At 56.8% G+C, this 15,893-nt stretch overlaps 1 protein-coding gene across 1 annotated transcript; it reads left to right on the top strand.

Annotated features, from left to right (window-relative positions):
- Nucleotides 1–856: 856 nt before the first annotated feature.
- FGF6 (fibroblast growth factor 6) lies at nucleotides 857–14,475 on the top strand. The gene is made up of 3 exons (XM_010964701.3): nucleotides 857–1,514; nucleotides 2,451–2,554; nucleotides 10,195–14,475. The coding sequence occupies exons 1-3, from the start codon at nucleotides 1,169–1,171 to the stop codon at nucleotides 10,369–10,371; spliced, it is 627 nt and encodes a 208-aa protein (XP_010963003.1). The 5' UTR covers nucleotides 857–1,168; the 3' UTR covers nucleotides 10,372–14,475.
- Nucleotides 14,476–15,893: the final 1,418 nt, after the last annotated feature.

The following is a 15,893-nucleotide window of genomic DNA, read 5'->3' as shown; positions in this document are numbered from 1 at the left end:
CTGGGAGCATGGGTGGATCACTCTGTGCTATTGAGATAACTCTGTGGTGTCCTCCTGGCATCTAACAAGAGCAGTAAGGAGGCTGTAGGAATCTAACCTCTATTACAGGCAACTGTGCAGAGGTTAAAGCACAGGCTTTGGACTCAGGCTGACTTTGTAAGTTCTGGCTTTGCCCCTTACTAGCTAAGGTCACTCTGGCAAGTCGCTTAAGCCCTCTACACCTCAGCTTCCTCATCTGTAAAATGGGAATGATGTCGGTCAGAGGCCAAGGGTGAACCCCCGTGTGAAAGTGGCTGGGGGCTCTGTGAAGGGTCAGACACAACTGCTCTTGGGCTGGGTGAACGCGGTGACCAGGATGGGAGCAGAAGACTGACCCCAGCCCCGCTCCTTCTGCAGCCCTCCAGCTCCTTGGATACCACCTCGTCTCTGCTCTCTCTTGCTGAAGGGGTTCAGCCTCTCAGGGACCCCCAGCCTCTGCTGCCCTCAACCATGAGCTCCCTCCACACCTCGTCTCCAAGGTGACTCATAAGCCCTGGTCATCGCTGGCCACCAGGCCTTCCTCCGTCTTTACCCTTTGCCCTCTAAATAAGGAAGCCAGCACCACCAGGCCAAGAACTTCTGCCCAATTTGGGTCCTGGGTGGCCTCTCGCCTCCCTCTTGCCCTGGGCCCCCAGCCAACTCCTCCCTCCCTCTGAGATGCTCCCTGCACTTCATTCCTGCCTCATAGTTGGAATGACAGTGGCTCCCAGAATCCCTGGGGCGTGGGGAGGGAGATGGGGGTCTGGGGAGGCAGCCAGGCCCAAGAGCAGATTAATGTTACAGCCTTGGATAAGTGAGCTGGGGCAGGTGACGTCAGGGCGCCGATGGCTGGAGGGGAGGGCCGGGCGGCTGAACTATAAAGATAGGTCAAATCAAATATAATCAACTCGGGTCGGAGCAAGCGGGCCAGCTCGACCGCGTCCCTGAGCCATGGTCCCTACCAGCCGCGGCTCAGCCTGGGTCCCTCTGCTCCAGTCCCGAGTGCCCAAAGCAGGCTTTGGTTTCATGTCAGCAGCCTTCAACTGCCTTCCAAAAATAAGCCCCTGCCGCCATGCCGAGCAGAGAAAAACAAGAAGGGCGGTATTTTTAGGGCCATTAATTCTGACCACGTGCCTGAGAGGCAAGGTGGATGGCCCTGGGACAGAGGCCGCTCATCACTATGTCCCGGGGAGCAGGGCGACTGCGGGGCGCACTGCGGGCCCTCATCCTCCTCGGCGTCCTAGTGGGTATGGTGGAGCCCTCCCCCGTGGGCATCCGCGCCAACAGCACACGGCTGGGCTCGAGGGGCTGGGGCGCCCTGCTGTCCAGGTCTCGCGTGGGGCTGGCCGGGGAGACCGCTGGTGTCCCCTGGGAGAGCGGCTATCTGGTGGGGCTCAAGCGGCAGAGGAGGCTCTACTGCAACGTGGGCATCGGCTTCCACCTCCAGGTGCCGCCCGACGGCCGGATCAGCGGGACCCACGAGGAGAGTCCCTACAGTGAGTGCCAGCTGCAGCCAGTTGGGAAGCCGGGGGCCGGGGCACAAGCAGGGATGGAGGATGAAGGGGCCCTGCGCTGGTGCTTGGGGTCCCCTTACGAATAGGGGAAAAAGTGATTCTCCCTCGGATGCTCGTCAGCCCAGCCCCCTCCCCCAGGCTGGCTCTGACCCTGCATGTGCGGGGCCCCAGCACCCTGGTGACCTCTGCCATCACCCCACGGAGCCCCTGAGACACTAACTATGTCAGCATCACGGGCCCAGCCGTGGCCTTGCAGGACCACCGGGAGCCACCAGCCTGGGGAGCCATGCAGCCGGGGTGGGGAGAATGGGTGAGGATGCTTGGACCAAATCAGACACAAGCTGGTTTTTACTTAGCTTCCCCGTTTGAGGGGGAAAGATAAGTCATTTGCAGAACTTCCAGCTGAAGCCCCCCTTCTGGTTTCTCCTTGCCTCCTCCGTCCAACCAGCCTAGGTGGGCTCTCCCCGAGGGGGTGGGGCTGCAGGACCCCGGCAAGCCGGCAGCCTCGTGTGGCTGCAGTGTCACAGGGCTAGATGGGCAGCGGTTTGTTGAAACACGGGGCGTATACAGTTTGAACAAAACTCATCAGAGTTCACTTTTTTTACCCACATCGAGGACTGTATAGGATTAAGTCAATGAACGCCCAGCTTCACAGCTGACCCTGGGTAGGTGCCTCAGTGGCCACGGCGAGCTCTACCTCCGATGCCAGAACTCACTGGGTTTTCAGCAGTGTGTGGGCAGGACTGGCCGAGCCAGGCAGTCCATCTCCTCAAGTGAGACCAGGGAGGAGGCGACGGAGGGTCCGACCTTCCAGGAGCGGGGGACGGGCCTCAGTGCCCCGGGAGGGTCACCTGCAGCGTCCTGTCCCGCTCTGATTCCCACCAGCCTGTGGTAACGCGACCCCTCTGTCTTTATCAGGCCTGCTGGAGATCTCCACGGTGGAGCGGGGCGTGGTGAGTCTCTTTGGGGTGAAAAGTGCCCTCTTCGTCGCCATGAACAGTAAAGGAAGGCTGTACACGACGGTGAGTCCCCCAGGCCGGGGAGCGGCGCGTGTGTGAGGCCTGAAGCTTATGTGGTTGACGATGATGCAAAATCTTGAGCAAAGACGGAGTGTTTGTGTAGAAGGAGGGGGAGGGGCCTGGAAGGGGCCTGTGCAAGTGAGGCGCTCACCCTTTGTGTGCTGCACAGTTCATTGGCCTTTGCTCTGGGCCGTGTTTTTCCTGATCCGACCTCCCGGAGCCTTGTCATTAGGCAGGAACCCCGGCTGAGAGGGCTCTTAGGTCCCAGGGAAGCCCGCATTCCAGCGGAAAGCTGCCATCCAGGCATACGGTTAGGTTAGATTCCCTGAGCTGGAGAGGCCTGGACAAGTGGCCTGCCTCTCAGCCCCCGGCCCAGAGCACAGTAAAAGGAGAAGAAATAAGGCTCTTTTCCTCAACTTCATTAGTATGTGGACATTTTACTTGAAGGGTTAAGTCCTCTGATCTCTGATCCCACGGGCCAGAGAAGCAGCCTCCCTGTTACAGCCCCTTGGCTGGCGCCAGTCCCCACCCCCTTCCTTCTCCCCATCACAGCTGCCCCCGGGGGGGCCAACACCAGCACTTTGGTTCAGCTCTCCAACTTCTAAGCACTTTTACCAAAACCCCTGCTCTCTCGGTCCACCTCATTCCTGGGTCTCTCGGCCCATGACTTGACTTATTCCAAAATATGGGCTGGGAAATCATCCCTAGGAAGGTGAAGACACTGGGAGTTCTTCTGACAGAAATCAGAAGACAAAAAAGGAAGGTCTCTGAGCCAACATCAAGGAATAGCAGAGTTATTTACGGGGAGGGTGTGGAGGGCTGTCCTGCCTCTGCGTGGGGACAGACTGCAGGTCAGGAAGCGGGCAGGGAGATCTGGGATCGGTGCTGGGGTCCGGGAGGCTGTGGCAACAGACAAGGGTTGTTAAGTACCCAAATGGGGTGCCCGGGTGGCCTCGGCCCGCCATCTTCAGCACTAACACCTCTTGATCCAGGTGGGTTTACGTGGAGACAAGGGATGCATTAAAATTAGGGGGCCTCCGAAGACAGGAGCAGGAGGGCAGGCGGGCAGGCGCTGGATCTCAGTCCGGGCCGCGCACCAGGCGCACCTCTGCTGCCGGCCGTCCGGGCAGGTGTGACCTGTAGCGCCTGAGACAGGTCTGCACTCAGCCCTGATTGACCTGAGAACTTGGAGACCCAGGGTCCCCTCTGCAAAGCGAGGGTAAGGATCAAAGGCGCCTCCCAGGGATGCCGGGGATGGGGGCCGTGCTCAGAAAGCACCCACAGAGCTCCTGGCAAGCCGCAGGTGCTCAGAACAGGGGAGCTATTTCTATTGTCCAGACAGGCCCAGCGCCAGGCTCTGGCGCCCCTCCCCCCCGAGGTGAGGCTTGCAGGGGGACCCTTCGCATCCACATCGCCTTGGTAACTTGTTAAAGGCCCAGGTGTCTGGGGACCCTCCTCAGAGGTGCTTAGTCTGTGAGGCTGGAATGCGAGCCTACAAGTCTGTTTAGTCTTCTGTTTTCTTAAGTTTCCCAGGTATCTCTGAGGTGCTAGCAGGCCGAGAGCCCACCAGGCTTCACGGCCCTTCGGGGGCTACGCTGGCTGTGAGGGCCCTGAGAGAGGAAGCGGGCGAGAGGCTGGGATTCTCAGACACCCTTTTCCCTGAACCGCTGTCTGCAAAGGCGATGGAGAGGACAGGCGGCAGCTGGGGCCACCCTAGGCTCCGCTGGAGCGAGCACCCCCTCCCTGCAGAGGAGCAGCCCAAAGAGCCCCTCTCAGCAGCCTGCAGAAGGCCTGCAGTCGCACTGGGTGGAGAGGCAGGAACGGGGCCAGTGGCTGCAGGACTCCATGCATGGGACCGAGGTGTCCCAGCGCCTGCCCGCCTGCCCTCCCGCTCCTGGCTGACTTTGGACAAAGTCTCTGACCCTCTGTGGGCCTGGACCTCTACTCTCTCGGATGTGGACCGAGGCAGGAATCAGTGAGTTCCAATCTCCTTGACCTTTTTAAAATTTAAAAGAAAAAAATATCAAAGATCTCCACGTGACATTGGTTCTATGAGACTCCTTTGGCCGTTAAAAGCAGGTAGTGACAAAGGCTGCCAGGAATTCAGTTACGCTTTTCAGTGATCTTGTTTTACCAGTTATCACTGGGTCTCCATCCTTATCATCATCAGCACAGTGACAACGTGCAAAGTGCAGCATTCGTTTCATCCGCAGAGGGGAGGACAGAGGTGTCCCCTCACTCAGTTAGCTGCTCCTCTCCCCTAGGGGAGACGGGTTCCTGGGGGGATGGGACAAACGGCCCCTAGTGTTAGCACCCAGTGGAGGGGCTGGGAGGGGCTGGGAGACGGGGAGATGGAGCCCCAGAGCAGTGAGCAGCCTGGGGAGCCCTGCAGGCAGCCTCACACAGGGCTTTGTCTGCAGCCCACCCGCTACAAAGAGCCACACGGGAATGAGAAGCACCACAAGCCAGTGAAAGCACCTTCAAACGCGTCTAAACCGCCAGTGCAGCTGTGTGCGAGGAACGGGGGTCAGCAGCCTCTTCAGAGCCGGGAGGTGTTATTTCTCTATTTCACTAAGGACAGAAATCACAGCAGCCAGGGGCTGCCGGAGGAGAGCGTCTTAGGACAAGGAGGGTTCTGGGGTTTTCTCACCACCCACCTCCTTTAATCCAGCCAACACCCCGCTCCTCCATCTCCCATGCACTCTCACAACCAGGAGTACCAGGGACAAGCGGTCTAGGGCAGCCCTGGAAGGAAAGTTTGTAAAGGCAAGAAAACACCTCCCTCAGTCCGGGCCACCTAGGGAAGCAAGACAAGAGGCTGGAGTGGATGTCTGGTCCGCACCAGGCTCCAAGGGGCGTTTCCACCGGACGTAATTCGTGCCGAAGCACCCCTGCCTCCACCCCTCTGCAGAATGGGCGCTGGACGCTTCAGAGCTGGGTGCCTCCTAAGTCTGATTAGACCTACATGGAATTTAAGGCATTGTCACGCTGGAGCTCGGGGCCTGGCAGCCCCGGGAAATGTGATCCAGTGGAATTATTTTCATTTGTTCAAGCAATCATATACAGTAGCTGCTTTTACTAACACGGCGTGAGCCAGGGAGCCAGCATTCCTGAGCCGTGAGCCGCAGAGCGCAGGGACCCACGCGGAGAGATGGATCGAGGGGCTAAGTCTTGATACCAGCGGGGGCCTCCACGTGGGCGGCGGGAAAGCCCCACCGGCCTGGAGCATCGGGCCGCAGCGGAGAGCTCAGGGGAAATGGCCTTGGCCCCCTGCCACCCGCCTGGGAGCCACCTGAACGCCCAGGATGGGGCGGAGGAGGCGCAGAGAGGAACGGGCAGGGGAGGGGCGGAGAGGTTTCTACAGCAGACTGCATCCATTTCTCTTTCCTCACTTTAAATTTGTACAGAATTCTGGGGAAGGCTAGGACTGTGAGGTAGGCTAGAGAAAAGGAACAGAGGTCAGAAATTTAAAAAAAAAAAAAGAAGGGGTTGAGTCATCAAACTCTGATGAGCAGAAGGCGGGGAGGGTCTAGCTCAGTGGTAGAGCGCATGCTTAGCACGCACACGGTCCTGGGTTCACTCCCCGGTACCTCCATTAAACAAACAAATAAATAAACCTAATTACCACCCCCCAAAATTTTTAAAATAAATTTAAAAATAAATCTGATGAGCAGAGAACGAAGCACAGTGTGTATACAACCATCACCACGCATGAAATGTGCTTTAGGAGATCCAGACCTTAGCGAGGCCTGGATTCTTAAACTGGACGCGTTCTAGACCAGAGCATCTGGGCAGATGCCCTGAGGTCCTAGCCTGAGTCGCGCAGTTCCTCCCCCTTTCCCAGCTCTTCCCCATGCTCCCCACCCCAAGATCTGATCACCTCTCTAGAGTTTGCAAACCACGCTCGAAACTGCTCCCTTGACCACCGTCCAGATCAGAAGTGAATTCCCCCGGAAACTGGCAGGCGGGCTGCTTTCTAGGGACATAAAAAGTTAGAGGGGAAGGCAGCGGGCAGAGAGGGGAGAGACCATCAGTCTCGGATACGAAGATTCTCTCATTCCATTCCCTGGTCCATCTTCCGTCCTGAATTCCCTTCCCATCTTCAATAATCTACTTAGACGACTAGGTAACACGTGGACGTGGTTTAAGGGGAAAAAAGACACAGAAGAATATGCCGTGGAAATTCAGTCTTACTCTCACCGCTGTGTCAGAGCCCTCCCCAGAGTGACTGCGGTTGCCCGTCCCTTGGGTCTAATCCCAGAAAGAACCGGGGTCCCCATGCCTGTGCTCACACTGGTATCATTTTTTTTAAATCACGCAAACTACACATACTGTTTGCATCTGGCCTCTTCACTTAGCAGTGTGCCTTGGAGACCATTTCAAGTCAGTGCACAAAGGGCTCACAATTTTCCGTGGCTCAGCGTCTCCCGTGGTGGGGGTCTCCCTCCCGACAGACACTTGGGTGGTTTCTGGTCTCTCACTATTTTAAATGATGCCGGAGTGGGTCACTTCTGTACAAGAGTGGGAGTGAGCCAGTCAGATAAATTCCTAGAAGTGGAATTACTAGTTAAAGCTGTATTTATTATTTTATTCTGATAAATATCATAAATTTTCTCTTTATAGTGGTTATAACAATACACCCACCAACGGGCATCAGATGAGAATTCTCAGCCCCGAGCCCTCACCAGGGAAAGTGTCTTAGCAAACCCTGTCCTGCTTGCAACCCCCGACAATTAACAACGTGGTCTCACCCTCATGGTTTATGTTTCTCGGTGAGGCATATTTTCTTATATTCAGACGCTACTTGTATTTCCTTTTCTGTGAACTGTTCACAAACATCCATTTTTCAGTGAGTGAAGAATTCTGAATATGTCATAAAAATGTGATGTATGGCAACATGTATTACAAAATATCATGCATTGTAAGTATTTTGTATCCAGTTATTTGTTTTTTTATTTTGTTTGAGGTAATTTTTTCCAAGCAGAAGTCTAATTTATTTATTTTGGTTTTTTTAAAATGGCTTCTAGTTTTTTGTGTCCTGCTTAGAGAGATCTCGCTCTCTCTCTCTTTTTTAAAATTTTTTCTGGACTTTCAGGGTTCATTTTTTCACATGGAAATCTACTCCTTTGGGGATTTATTTTAGTGTTAGGAATAAAGTCATACATCAAACTTTATTATTTTTATTATTATTTATAAGATCATTTTTCCAACACCGTGTTACCCCCAGTGATTTAACAAGCCACTTTTCTTGTATATTCATTTCAGACCCATTTTTATTTTGTGCTCATGCCTGGGTTTACTTCTGGGCTGTATTTCGCTCATTGCTCTGCCCTGAACTTTGAATTCATGTAGCTTTATTTCTGCTTAGCTTTTACCATCCATCCTGAGTTCCTTTTCTCTTCATGCTGTTGCTCCAGAGATTTGCCCATCAGCTGCCCCGACACCCTGCACACAGGGATGGAAACCACAGCCCCGAGAGGCCCCAGCCGTGCGGGGCTGGGGCAGCCCCGCCATCCGGGCCCCGCGCTCTCACTCAGCCTCCCGGCCTCCTGCCACTTGGGCAGTAAAAGCAGGGTTTGGCAGCTGAGTTGTCCCGTAGCCCACAGCAGCTCTGCAGGAAGGGTGATCCCAGCTAAGCCAGCGTCTTTGAGGGCCTGTGATTTCAAGTCATTCGTGGATCAGTTGGAGAAGAATAATTACGGTGATACCAATTATTTCTTATTTCACTCCCTGCCCGGCATTGGGCCAAGGACTTTCTGTGAATTACTTCAATTAATGCTCAGCCCAGTTCTATGGCATAATTGCTCTCACTGCTCCCACTTCACAGGTGAGGGAGCCAGGCTTAGGAGGGGAAATCATTTGCCCGGTTCAGTAAGAAGTGAATCTTCGTAAACTCTTTGCCTACTTCGATTCGTTTCTTTTCCCTGCTTCAGGGCATTCCTTCCTTTGTCTGTGTTCCTTCCTTTAACTGTTCTATAACTATTTCCTGAGCCATAACAAGAAAAATGAAAACTCGTGAAGGCAAAACTCCCCGCGTGGTGTTCAGAAGCCGGTTGATGTGGAAGTTTCATGTTCATCTCAAGCAAATGACCTTCACATGAGGCGGCTCTGTAAACAGGAACCCAGGGGCCCGCGAGGCATAGGGTGGAGGCATTCACCCAGCAGCGGGCAAAGGGCTCCCCAGGCCACGCTGCCCCCCACTCACTCCCGGGCGTCCGTGGGTGTCAGTGTGGTCCCTGTTGGAGAATCATTCATCCCGCATCACGTGCCCATCAAGACACAGCCTGTGGGGACCGTGCCCTGTCCCAGTGCTGCGGCACTGCGACACTCGAAGGGCCCGGGAGTCAGAGCCCCGAGCAGCCAGCTCATCACTGTCCGTTCCCAACAGGAAGAGGCTCTCATCCACCCCACTGCCGGCTGGGCCAGGAGCACATAGTACGAGCCTTTCGAGAAGGGCAGGTGCCATCTCTGGCCCAGCCGCCCAGCCATTGAGCGGGTTTTTTATAGCCGGTGGCCTCACTCAGCAGGAAGGAGTCGGATATTATACGCTGCCTATTTCTCTCGGTTTCATTCTGTGTTTCTTTAAAGACTAGCTCCCAGGTCTCCCGGCTCCCATGGAGCTTCCCGCATCTGAGGCACGGAAAGCCCTCCCACCTCCCTCGGGGCAGGGACCCGGGTGGGCTGGGGGGGGCAAAGGGCCCGCTTTTCTCGGAGGAAAGGAGGACTTGGGTGATTTATTGGGAGAGAACTTGCTGATGTGTGACGGGAAGTCCAGCCCTCCTTCTCTGAACAGGTGGTCCTCACACGACCCGCTCTGAAGGGTGCGATTCATCACCAGCCCCAGACTGCACGGCACCGCCTGTCACAGCGGGAACCAGGTTCTTCTCCCGTAAAAATCGCTGCTCCTCTGTTCCGTAACCGTCTCTGTTCCTGCCCGTCCCCGCAGAGCCGTGACTGCTGAGGCCAGGGAGGGGGTGGGCACTGGAACCTTCTGGGCTCCCAGTCAAAACCAAGGATGGGCTCCTTCAGGGCAGCCAACTTGGTCCTTAAACTGGGAAAGACGATGACAGAGCGTAAGTGGGGAGAGAGTCACCGTGTTAAACAGACGCGCTGGGAAGGGCTTAGAAAGCCGCCCGTCTCCGCCCTCCACTGACCGCCCGCCCGCCCGCCCCGCTGCTCCCCCACCACGCGGTTTGCAGAGCAGGGGCCGGAGGCTGGTGGGGAGGAGGTGCCACAGTCACACCCGGGAGCTGCTAAGTGGAACCTGGCCCTCAGTCCTGCCCCACTAGGCAGTGGACTTGAGGAAACAGCTTCTTTCGTCCTTTCCTGGTTCTTTCTCTGAATGGAATAGCATCGCGGTGCTTAGTAGCAGGTGCCGGGACTGGAAGTCCGCAGACACCCCTCCACCCACGTGACACAGACAGCCCACCCCTGACGCTGGGCCGGGGCTTCCTCATCGTGAAGGAGGGGAGGGGAGGGGGGGCCACGACAGCCCTGAAGTCGCTTCCTGTGGCCCTTCCCACCTCTGCCTCCAGGATGGCTGAGCTCTCCTGGCGGTGGTCTGAGGACGGGAAGGAGCAGCTCGCGGCCAGGGGACCGCCATGCCTTGGTTATCGCTGATCCTCTGTCTGTTTCTCTCACAGCCCAGCTTCCAGGAGGAATGCAAGTTCAGAGAAACCCTCCTGCCCAATAATTACAACGCCTACGAGTCAGCCCTGTACCGAGGCACGTACATCGCACTGAGCAAATACGGACGGGTGAAGCGGGGCAGCAAGGTGTCCCCGGTCATGACTGTCACTCACTTCCTTCCCAGGATATAAGGGCCCTGAAGGGAGGCAGCTTTTCTGTTGGAATTTTGCACAAGTTAACAGTTGTCCCCTCTCCCCGTGACTCCTGGGTTGGGCTCTTCTGGTGCTTGGGGAGACCAGGGTCAGTCCCCTTGGCGGCCGGACCCCATGGTGTGCGACCCACCTGAGTGTGGGGTTGCAGCCAGTATTCCAGAATGGCAACTGATCCCACGCTCTGACCTCGCCTGAGGAAAGAAGATAGAGATGGCACCTGTGGAATGTGACCTTGGGGACAGGAAAAGCAGGGAGGAGGCACGTGTGTGTTGAGGTACAGCCACACATCCTGGTCGACAGCATCGGAGCAAAGGCATCTCAGAAAAGCAGGTCTCTTTCTCCCAGTGTCCTCGCTGCAGGAATCTGCCTGCAAGAATGTCACCTGTCAAAGCAGCAGGATTGATGCGGGCCCCCATGCTGCCTCTTTCCAATCACCTTTCCCTTCAGAGGCCGCTGACTGCAGGGGTTGCATGGGGGGCAGGGAGCAGCTGCCCTCTTGGTGCAGAGAGGGCAAGGTGACGGGGAGTAAGATTCAGCTGCAAGCCAGAAAGAGAGAGCAGGCACTCCTGGCATCCTGCCGGTGAGGGCTCCGGGGACACTGAGACGCCCTGCCAGGGGAGCTGGGGAGGAGGGCTCCCCTTCCTGGAGGGATGGAGCAGAGCAGCGTCGTGGGCTAGAAGCAGTGGAAGGGAGTGGGTGTCCCACGGGGAGCAGTCCTCTGCCTGGAGGACCCAGTGCTGCGCGTGGCTCCAAAACCACGCCGGGGCCAGGCTGCCTGCCCATAACTTTTCCTCACAGTGAACCAGGGCTTATTTTAACCCCGGATGACAAGGATCCTAATAATGGCAACCTCTCTGGCGAGGGATGAGGGGTACAAACTAGGGCACGGAGGAAACGGAGAGGCTTTGGACGACAGATGCTAATTCCTCTCCAGCTCCGTCCAGGAAACGCACCCAAGTTCTCACCTGATACCCTCACTTCCTTCCCAGCCGTCCTCGTCTTCCACACGCGCTGGTGCCTGGATGCAGTCGAATGGGCGCCGTGACCTCCAACCTTTACCCCCTCTGACCCCCTGCAGTCAGCGAGGAGTGATAATCCCGTGAAATTGAGCGGTCAGGCTGAAGCAGCTCCTTGCTGTGCTGTGTATTCCTGCCTCCCGTCCTTTGAGAGTATTTAAAGCAGAGGCTCCCCGAGAGACCGTAAATGTTGTCTGCCTGGAACCCGCAGATTCCGGAACCATTGGAATGTTCCTGAAACCAGAGACAGCCATGGCAGAGCCGAATACTGTCTGTCGGCATACGTGAACCACTGAGTCACAAAACGGGCTGGCGCCCTCTGCGACTCTCGGGGGCCCCAGCCTGCAAGACAAGCCCTCGCCCCCGACAAGTGCCTTCATGTCATCTGTAGACAGATCCGAGCTGAGCTGAAGATGGAGGTTGGCGATTCCAAGGGACACCCTACTGGCCGCCTCCTCTGCCGGCAAACATCGGGAAGGCGTGTGCTGGGCAGAAGGGGCTGGGGTGGGGGGGCCATACCCAGGTGAGCGAGGGTGGGACGGCAGGGCAGTAAGGGCTCAGGATAAGAGAGGGTGTGGTCAAGCCTTGGGCAGAAACTGGCTGGGGCTGGGGTCTTGGTGAAGCAGAAGCGGGAGGACATTGGTCCATCCTCACTGTTGCGAATAGTCCAAGTGTGGGTCCGCTTGGAGGCAGGGGCGCAGCTGACTGTTTCTCGGGAGGTCTCGCCCCAGTGCACCCTCTTTAACAGGCTCCATCAGAAACGGACGCGCTCAGAGCTTGGGCTGCGCGTCAGTTCCCGGTGGGACGGGGTGGGCGTGTAGGAGGGCTGGGGGTGCAGAGGGACCGAGATCTGGGAGGGAGAAGAAAGCCTTAGGTCCCAAAGCAGCCGGTCCCTTCTTCCAGGTCGTGACCACCTCGGCGTCAGAGGGCGCTCTTCTAAAGAGACTCGCAGGGCTCCGATGGCGAGGTCTTTCCTGCAGCTCCTTAGAGGCTCATAAAAGTGTCCAAACCCTGACGAGGACTGTCCCTAAATGTCTACTCCCATTTTTCATGCTGGGAGTGGAAAGGAGAGGCTCTGAAATACGCCGAGTCAGAAAGGCCTGATGGTCAGTCCTCCCTTGGCGCCGTCTGCGGCTGGCGTCCCTACCAGCCGCTGGGCGTCTGATCTCACTGGTACTAGGGCCCGGGCTGGACGAGGGGCTGCACACGCTGATGATCACCTCCGAGGCAGGGGTGTGTCCCCGACCCTTTAAAAACCTTCCCATCCAAGGGAAGTCTCCCAAGGGCCTCCTCTCTGACCGCTGGGTGACTCAGACTTGGGGGAAGTCAGTCCCGCCACAGAGGCGGGCTCAGGGCAGGAACAGAGCGAGACCGGCAAGCGCCTCCTCGGACCCTCTCCTGCCGCTGTGTCCGCGTGCAGGTGTGCGGAGCCCTCTCCCGTCCGATCGCCGTCTGGGCCCCACGCCCACCCGTCAGCCCCGTCAGGTCTGAAAGGCTGCAGACAAGGCCGCATAAGCAGGGGGACAAGAGTGAACCCCACCTTCCTGCCGAGAGTGTCCTGAGACGCCTTGGGTCCTCCCTCCCTCCCCCACATCCTGAGCTATGTCCCTGGTTTATGGACTTCCGTCGCTAATTGGCCTCCCTTCCATCCTGAAGCTTCTCTAGCAGCTCCCTGCAAAGTGGGGGGGGGGGGGGTCCGGGGGGGAAGCTGCCTTATTCCCTCTTCAAGAGCAAACGATGAAGAAGAGAGTGGCACACGTGCACCCCTGGAAGACGGCCCCCGGCTGGGAAGGTGTTAGCTGAGAGCCTGCGTAGAATCTGCACCCCAGCCCCAGGGCAGCAGAGGGACCTCGGAGGAGCAGCAAACCCCCCGCTTGGCCCTGCTCTTGACGGTGCTCTGCGTTTGCTGCCTTCTAACCCCCTTCCCTCCCCACTTTCCAGGCAGGTCGGAGCCTCCGTCGCAAAGCAGCATATCTTCTTGTAATGAATACCCTGCCGTCAGCCCTCACAGCCTCCCCTCTGCCACCACGTCCCGCCACACCTGCAGCGCACACTCCAGGGCCCAAGTCGGGCTGCTGTCTGCTTAAGAAAGAGGAGATTTTCTCTGGTCCTCCGATCCCGGCCACAGACCTCTCTCCCTCAGACACATGGCCAATAGCCCGGCCTGACATTCTCTCCCAGCCCCGTCCTATTCCCGGGCTGGCTCCGGCCCTTTCTTGTCCTGGACCTCAGATCCTTCACACTCTCATTCTGGGCGAGCCCCGAGGGAGGAAGGAAACATAACAGGCCACAAGCTTTGCTTCCCTTTCCTCCCGGGGTTGGGCGTCCACTGTCTTTGCCCACTTTGTGCCACGGCCACTGGTGCAAACCACAGGCGGTCGCTGGGCTCCAAGACACGGGAATGCCCCCTCTGCCCTCCCTCCCCTTTGTCCCTTTTCACGTGCACACGAGCTCGAAGACACCTACGTCTTCCCCCCGCAGTGCTCCTCCCCCAGGTCTCTGGGTCCTGCGCCTGCAGCGTGGCTCTCTAGCAGCTGCCCCCCACCTCCTCCCGGCAAGAACCCGGCCAGCTCATTCTGCTGCCTCCCGAGGGAGGCGTGATTGGCTCAGGGCCAGAAGGACAGGTAGAGCTTTCCCACTGTGCTTGCCTCTGAGCCGGCATTTCCTCCTCCCAGAGCAGGAGGAGGGAGCGAACACGCCCAGAACAGACCCCAGATCTGGTCCAGCACCCAGACCGCCAGCGCAGAACCATGTTCGTATACCTCACTGAACTGCTGGAAGTCCAGCGTTCAGACACCTGTGTCCTTACGTGGCTTTCCCTTTCTATAAATCAAGTAAGTACCTCAGGCTGGGTCCCAGTGCACAACTGTCCTCAAGCTTGGGTCTAGTGGGGGGGAAAACTTGGACTTTGCTCAGTCCTGTGCTTGTAAAAATTGATGCTCCTATTTTTTTTAATATGTATGTGCTATGCACAAATCATATCATGTTCCAGCAAAAAGTAAAAGGTCTTTTTATACGTTCCTTAAACTGTTGGACTCCACCCCTCCTATTAAAACCGACAACACTTCCCTGGGTTGTGGTCGATTTTCTTGTTTCTTCTTCTCCTCTCAAGGAGGCAGGGCGACGTGGAAGCAGAAAGCATCACTTCCTGGTGCGGTGGATTATTAAGGCAGGAGGCAGTCGTGTGGGTCACTTCATCTTTTCACAAAAGGGGAGTTTGGTCCAGAAAGGAGGACGAAGCTACCGTAGACCAGACCGGTCATCCACATTCCTCGGACTGTCGCACGCACTCACTTCTTTACTCATCAGGAAATCGATCTTGGGCTCCCAGGCTCCGGGCTGCCATGGGGCTAGGTTTGGGGGATGTGGGAGTGAACAAGGCAGAGATAGACCCCCATCTTCTTACAAACTTGCATTAAAAAAAAATAAAAATTAATTGGGGAAGGTATAGCTCAGGGGTAGAGCGTGTGCTCAGCATGCACAAGGTCCTGGGTTCAATCCCTGGGACCTAATCCTTTAAGTAAATAAATTTTAAAACCTTTTTAAAAAAATCACCCATGAGGGTGTTCAAGTGTAGCTTCCCAAGCCGCACCAGCAGAGCCCGGCCCAGAGGCCCAGGAGAGCTCTGGAGTTGGCCTGTAACACACGCCCCAGGCAACGGAGATATTGCAAAGCACTCATCTAGCAAGATGACAGCCTTGTGGAGCACTGGAGCTAAGAGAGACGCTATGAAATAAAAATTAAAAAAAAAAAAAAAACCTTTTTATAAGTAAAAAGACGAAGAAGGAGGCCAGGGATCCTAAGGTTCTCAGCCAGGATGGCACAACCAGAACGAGACCCCTTCCCCTTTCCTGCGCCTCTGCCACCAGCCCGGCAGCCCCCCCACCGCGCTTCCCGCACCCGAGCCCGCACCCTCTTCTGCGTCCCCACGCAGCCTCTAGGGGAGATTACGGTGCGCCTTCAGTCAAGCAATGCTGGGTTCTGAATACTATATACTCTTTTCTTCCTTTTCCTTTTTCTTTTTAATGGAGGGACTGGGGATTGAACTCAGGACCTCGTGCATGCTGAGCACGCACTCTACCCCTGAGCACCCCGGCCTCCACTCACTTGATGTGGTCGCACTGCCCCCCGATTTGTGAAGATCAAAATGTCTTCAGATGTTGCCAGACATCCAAGTCCTCCCAGCCGAGAGCCATTCCCTCAGCGGTGGCTGCCTATTTCACCCCCTCAAGGAAACTCCCCCAAGTCAGGGCTAGCTGTGGTTACAGCAGACCCCGTGGGGGTCCAGGAAGTGGGCTGGCTGAGGCCCTCCCTCCTGGATGCTGTCAGGATGACCGCATGTCTCAGGCCGGACGTCCCCGGGTGGCGCCGGGGCGCTACAATGCCCCACGATGCACAGCACAGCCCCCGGCCAGCCCCCGGCCACAAGGAACAACCCAGCCCCAGATGCCGGCGCTGCTGGGGTTCCACAAGCCGGCGGCCAGT

The sequence above is a fragment of the Camelus bactrianus genome, chromosome 34, assembly GCF_048773025.1.
Source record: "Camelus bactrianus isolate YW-2024 breed Bactrian camel chromosome 34, ASM4877302v1, whole genome shotgun sequence".
Lineage (NCBI taxonomy): Eukaryota > Metazoa > Chordata > Mammalia > Artiodactyla > Camelidae > Camelus > Camelus bactrianus.
Note: the sequence above shows the minus strand (reverse complement) of the source record. Positions and strands in the feature narration are given on the sequence as shown.